General features: G+C 36.7%; 1 protein-coding gene and 2 non-coding genes across 3 annotated transcripts; all 3 read left to right on the top strand.

Annotated features, from left to right (window-relative positions):
* The first annotated feature begins 949 nt into the window (after positions 1-949).
* On the top strand, positions 950-1,020 carry TRNAG-CCC (transfer RNA glycine (anticodon CCC)). The gene has a single exon. It is a non-coding gene; the product is annotated as a tRNA-Gly (tRNA).
* Positions 1,021-1,023: 3 nt separating this feature from the next.
* On the top strand, positions 1,024-1,095 carry TRNAK-UUU (transfer RNA lysine (anticodon UUU)). Its single transcript has one exon. It is a non-coding gene; the product is annotated as a tRNA-Lys (tRNA).
* Positions 1,096-1,186: 91 nt separating this feature from the next.
* On the top strand, positions 1,187-6,265 carry LOC110789495 (beta-amylase 2, chloroplastic). The gene is made up of 9 exons (XM_021994178.2): positions 1,187-1,591; positions 2,845-2,922; positions 3,123-3,326; positions 3,978-4,172; positions 4,441-4,605; positions 4,874-5,134; positions 5,252-5,470; positions 5,587-5,806; positions 5,940-6,265. The coding sequence occupies exons 1-9, from the start codon at positions 1,280-1,282 to the stop codon at positions 6,029-6,031; spliced, it is 1,746 nt and encodes a 581-aa protein (XP_021849870.1). The 5' UTR covers positions 1,187-1,279; the 3' UTR covers positions 6,032-6,265.
* Positions 6,266-6,517: the final 252 nt, after the last annotated feature.

Below are 6,517 nucleotides of genomic sequence, written 5' to 3'. Positions count from 1 at the left end.
AAAATTGGGAAGTCTGTTTGTACTTTAGCATATCATAGTCAATTATTTATCATGATTGATTTTTACTTATTCAGTGAAGTTTTAATCAACTACGGAGTACTATTATTATTGGTGTGCTTAATTAACGCTTTATTTAGAGCGTTATATTATATTGTAAACACTATAGCATGTATAGTATACTTCGTATTAGAAAATAGACAATATTAGAAAAGTATAACTCTAGTTATTATTGAGATATATGTCATGATTTTATTTGATGTGAATAACAATAATGAGATACTCCCACTTATTTATAACCTTAATATATTGGGTTTAAGTTCTTTGCTTTGGGTACTTTTCCCCTTCGTATAGCCTAAGTACGTATAGATCCCGATAGTTGGTATGACCAAACCCGAACCAAAAGTTTTCCAGCTCCATTCAGTTCAATTCACAAGAACGACATTGTGTTCATGTTTATTCTTTAATGATCTATTTTATTTATTATATAAGTATTACTATTAATTATAATGTAATTTTCATTTTATTATTGTTTAGTGTTTACTTTGGACAAATTTTTATTGTAGATTTTGGATTAAATTTTATTATAGATTTATTTTAATTATTAAAATATTTGATTTTGGATGGAATTGTATATATTATTAATTAATTAAAATATCTACTTGACACCTAATTATTTATCTATGTGGCACTTGATTTTTTTAATTCAAAAATAAATTAAAAATCTTATTTTTCATTGGACGAAACCATTAGTAATCCTAGGTGGCGCTCTAATATTTTAGCAAATATGCCTTCTTTATATATGTATATTAGATTGCTAGTAGTAAATTAATATTTTATTTTATTTTGACAAAAAGTAAATTAATATTTAACAATATATCCATTAACAAATGACGCAAATATCGAAAAGATAAGATTTAATATGGTTAAAGTATTAAATGAGCACAATAAGGCGCATCTAGTGTAGTGGTATCATAGTACCCTCCCACGGTACTGACCGGGGTTCGATTCCCCGGATGCGCACTTGCCTTCTTAGCTCAGTGGTAGAGCGCGTGGCTTTTAACCACGTGGTCGTGGGTTCGATCCCCACAGACGGCGCCCTTTTTGGAAACACTTTTCCTTATTTCCAAAAAAGTAAACTTTTTGACGGCCTATATCTCGCCACGTGTTACCTGTCTTGAATCGCTCAACGTCCCACATTTCTCTCTGCACCCCCCGCCAAAAACTATCTCTCTCCTCCATTACTCCACCTCACTTCAGAGAGTGAGAAGAAGAGATCACGATGGCTACGACGTCGTTTCACACCACACTCCTTTTGAATCGAGTTAGCCCGAGCTCACTCAGTTCAACTCGTCGGAGAACTGTACTCTCCCCGTCTGTTTGCAGTTCAATTCCGGGTAAAAATGGTCCGATTCGACTCAGGGCGGGTTTTGGGTCACCGAGTTCTAAGACACGGAGATGGGCTGTGGTTGGGGACGCAGGAGAGAGTTTGGAGACTGGTTCTGGGGTTGTTGTAGATAATGTTGATGATGCTACTATAGATAATGATAATGAGGATGAACAATCTCCCGTTGATTCTTTGGATGAAAACGAGGTAATTCCTTTATTTTTCGTAGTTTTTATAGGATGATAATCAACAAGCTCCCATTGATTCTTTGTTTATTTTTTTCATATTTCTTCCGAATGGAATTAATTGTCAAGTCGGTCCATGTAATTTAATGCGACAACCGAATCCGGAGAGAGGTAGTATATACAAGTGCCGATAGTTTTGATGATGTTATGTTTATTGTTTAGCGTTATTTTATGTTATTGTTGTTTGAAATGTGGGATTATTCTCCATTGAATAATATTGAAACTTAGTTAGTTAGGTCAATGCTTGGTTTCAAATTGTCATTGGAAATAATTTAACTGGGGAGTTCTTTGAGATAATTTGTGAATTTTGTTCCTAATGTTTTGAATATCTTCGGAAGTAGATCAAAACAAGTACTCCCATTATTTGGATTTAATAGCCTGTGTTGATAGTGTAGTTTGAACTAGTAATGTGAATCAAATTGGTAGAGAGGAAGTATGATTAATGGGGTTCAGTAGGAAAGTTCCATTCTCCTGGATGTAGGATCTGGTTCACAAATGAGGTGTTGTAATTTTTGTTTTAATCTCAGGAACATTTCTAGGAAATTGAGAGTTGATGGAGGGAGGAAATAAATGACATGAAGTAAATGAATTTGCAAGAGCATGTAACATTAGATTGGAATGAATGAAGGAAAAGATCTTGTAGATGTCCACAGGACTGACAGGAGATAGATGCTTGGTTCATGTAGCCGACCATATCCATTTAGGAATATGGATTGTTTTTGTTGTGCATGACCGAGTTAATAGAACATAGCTTACAGTAGGAGATTGATATATATGAGCATTTCCATTGGATAACAAAGCGATGAACATAGCTTACAGTAGTATGCGACTTTGTGATGAGATCAAGGACCTCAAGGTTCAGTTTCTTGTCATCTTTGGATTCATTTGCTTATAGTTTAAGATGCCGTAGAGTGTATCCATGCGACTTGAACCCCACTTCACAACGGACTGAACATGTTCCCAGTAAAAAGAGATTTGATTTGTTGCCTAACTTCCTTGAGTAGAACTGTAGCCTAGCAACTCTTCATCAGAATCAACATGCTTGCTTGTTTCCAGTAAGATTATCATTTAGTGCACCTGTTTATGCTTTAAAGTCCCGTGCATAATGTTCTTTTGCCTTTTACATGGAGTACATTATAGTCTAACAACTCTTCAAATGGTTTTGAGGTTCTCGATTCTAGTTGCATTCTTGATGTTTTTATTTGCTGCTTTCAGGTTGTACAGACAATCCCAAAGCTTCCGGAACGTGATTATGCTGGAACGCCTTATGTCCCTATTTATGTGATGTTACCAGTAAGTTTAATTTTTTCATATCTCCTAATACTCAATGCCTCCTCGCATTGCATCAATCTGCCAAATGACTTCCAATCATGTTTTTCATAGTCTCCCTAGTCCCTAGTTGCACCTGCATGTAGGCTTCCACTTTTTTTTTTTCTCTTTTTCCTATCATTGACTTGCTGAATTTCTCTAGCTCATATTTTCTCTCGTTACAGTTAAATACCATTGATATGAACTGTGAGCTGGTGGATCCACAAAACCTCACAGAGCAACTCAAAGTCTTGAAGTTGAATAATGTTGATGGTGTTATGGTTGATTGTTGGTGGGGCATAGTCGAAGCAGTTGGACCGCAGAAATATAATTGGAGTGGTTACAGGGAACTATTTCAAGTCGTACGTGACATTGGACTTAAATTGCAGGTATTTCCCATACTCTTGTCTGGATATGTACTATAAAGGACATGTAGCTTATGATTCAAGCTTTATGTCTGATTTCCTGATACTTACTGCTAGAGTTTTAAAGACTAGTGGATTCTTCCCTCAAAAAAAAAGGACTAGTGGATTCTAACCGCTTGACATGGCTAAGCTTCATAGGCTTTAAATACATATCATAAGCAATTTATGTCTTGAGTTGAAAAACATGATTTTATTTTCATGTCATTGAATACTCTTGAGTAAACCATACTTGAGTTAATTTGGTAGTTTCTAGCTAAAATGTGTCCATGTGAAATTACCTTTTTATAGCTAAATTTGAGTGAGAATTTAAAACTATGTCAGAGATGATTATCTCTATGTGAATACTGATAAGTAACTGTATCTTCCTCTGCTTGTTTGGGGCTTCTACTTTTCCAGCCGGAATGAACTCAGAAAGCTTCCTGCAGTATCATGCAATCTTACTTCTGATGAAATTGAAAGACTACTACCTAGAAAACTACATTGAGAAATTATTAAACCAGTAGGTTTTGAACCGAGTCTAGATATATTTTTCTTCATGAAAGGATCTGTGTCCAGATCATTTCACCTTGATAGTGAATTTAATGGGAAAACTCTGAAATGGTTGTTCTGTCATAGGTTGTTATGTCTTTCCATGCATGTGGAGGCAATGTTGGGGATGATGTGCATATTCCCCTCCCACATTGGATCACAGAAATTGGTGAAACTAATCCTGATATATATTTCACGGATCAAGAAGGTAGGCGCAATACTGAAAGCCTCTCTTGGGGAATAGACAAAGAGCGTGTTTTAAGAGGCCGTACGGCAGTTGAGGTATAATGTTTTACTGAATATTTCAAATTCTGTTTGCTTCTGGGTTTGTTCATTTCTAAGTACTGTTTTTTTTATTCCCTTCTTCCGGGTGGGGTTGGGTAGATGGAAAATATATGTCAGGTAACCTTTTTATAGCCCGAGTTTAGTTACTTCGAAATTGCATCACAAAAGTAACGTGTTCATGAAAATGCTGTAGTCTACTGTGAACTCCCTAGTTTGGATGGGTTTGTGAACCATACTTCTGCAACTTATCCTGGTGACAAGACAGGTTTATTTTGATTATATGCGAAGCTTCCGTGTGGAATTCAACGATTTTTTCGAAGGTGGAACCATATCTGAGATTGAGGTTGGGCTAGGTGCATGTGGGGAGCTACGTTATCCATCTTATCCTGCAAATCATGGTTGGAAGTATCCAGGCATTGGTGAATTTCAGGTAAAATTATATCTGCATACCGTAAGAAGTTTTCTACATAGCTGCATTTTGTTGAATATTTTCTCATAGATTCACATTACCCCTCGTCCCAACAGTTTTTGAATGCTTCAACTGCAATAATATAAAACTAAACAAAAGAAAGAAAAAGTTGGGAATAGTCTTATTATCACAAAGAGAGATGCAGGTAGGATATTCTTAAATGGGATAACATGATTCATTGTATGTACAGAAGAAGCCTTTGACATGATTTAGGACTTGCCTTCTGCAGTGCTACGATAAGTATCTAATGAAGAGTTTGGAGAAGGCAGCTGAAGTGAGGGGACATTTATCTTGGGGCAGAGCACCTGACAATACAGGTTCTTATAATTCTTGGCCACACAAGACAGGTTTTTTTCGTGATGGTGGTGACTATGACAGCTATTATGGCAGATTTTTCCTGAATTGGTATTCAAAGGTTCTGATTGATCATGGAGATCGCGTACTTTCCCTGGCCAACCTAGCCTTTGAAGGCTTCCCCATTGCTGCAAAGGTGAGGAAGCAAAGTTTCAGGCCCAGTATACAGACAATTTTGATTTCAAAGGGAAATCTATGGTTGAAAGTTGGACGTTCTCTTTATTACTGAAGTCAAGACTTGATTGGTGCGCAGCTGTCAGGTATTCATTGGTGGTACAAGACAGCCAGTCATGCTGCTGAGCTGACTGCTGGGTTCTACAATTCTTCTAATCGTGATGGCTATGCTCCGATTGCAACAATGTTCAAGAAACATGAAGCTGCTTTGAACTTTACGTGTGTGGAATTACGCACAATGGACCAGCATGAGGTGTACCCAGAGGCACTAGCAGATCCCGAGGGGTTGGTTTGGCAGGTTAGCTTATAGTAGATTTCATCTAGCCAGTTTCGGTCCTTTTGTTTTAGTCCTTTGAATTTCCAAGCAGAAATTGTGAAACTTGTAGATACTTTACACTTGCTGTTGAGTTTCAGGTCCTGAATGCTGCATGGGATGTTTGCATACCAGTAGCTAGTGAGAATGCTCTTGTTTGTTATGACAGAGAAGGCTATAACAAAATACTAGCAAATGCTAAGCCTCACGATGATCCTGACGGGAAGCATCTATCAGCTTTCACTTATCTCAGGCTTAATCCTGATTTAATGGAAGAGTCCAATTTCGCAGAGTTTGTAAGATTTGTTAAAAGAATGCATGGTACAGTACTAATCCTTCCTGCGCAATTTCATCAATATATTCACGCTCATATGCGCTGATCTCGCTTTTTTTTTTTTTTGATTCAAATGATCGACGTGATAAGTATCTCTAAGAAGTCAATTTTTTTCCACAGGTGAATCAGTCCCAGATCTTGAATGCGGATCGGAAACACCGTTGCCTGAAAGTCAGGAGCCGGAACCTGAAACCAATTCTGGAGGTGATTAAAAGGCTACTACAAAATACTTGGTAGTAAATAAATCCCTGGTGTTATATAGTTACACTAGTTGTTTATCCTAAGCCTTTATACTTCACATTCCATTTGAAGTATAGTGTAGTACGTACTAATATCCAAACTTGTATATTGATTTGTCACACACACAGGTAACAGTTTTGTAGATTGAAATCCTTCTTTATAGGACACATTCTTATCCAAGTAAAACAAAAGTCCAATTTATGCCATTTCTTGGAAATATGCACTTCATTGTTTCAAATTGGTTGTTTGAACTACATTCTCACGAAAATTTCCCAAGTCAATCCAGTTTGCTAAACAAGATTCAGGACACCAAAATTTAATGTTGGTGTACCCAACTACTCCCGCCGTTTAGATTTATTATCATTTCCACCATTTATTATCCATTGCCAAACGAGCCGTCAGACTCTAAAATTTGCACAAATCAACATATTAAACAAAGGCATCTATACAGACGGATA

This window comes from Spinacia oleracea, chromosome 2 (genome assembly GCF_020520425.1).
Source record: "Spinacia oleracea cultivar Varoflay chromosome 2, BTI_SOV_V1, whole genome shotgun sequence".
NCBI lineage: Eukaryota > Viridiplantae > Streptophyta > Magnoliopsida > Caryophyllales > Amaranthaceae > Spinacia > Spinacia oleracea.
The sequence above is the reverse complement of the archived record's forward strand: the minus strand, read 5'-3'. Positions and strand labels throughout refer to the sequence as shown.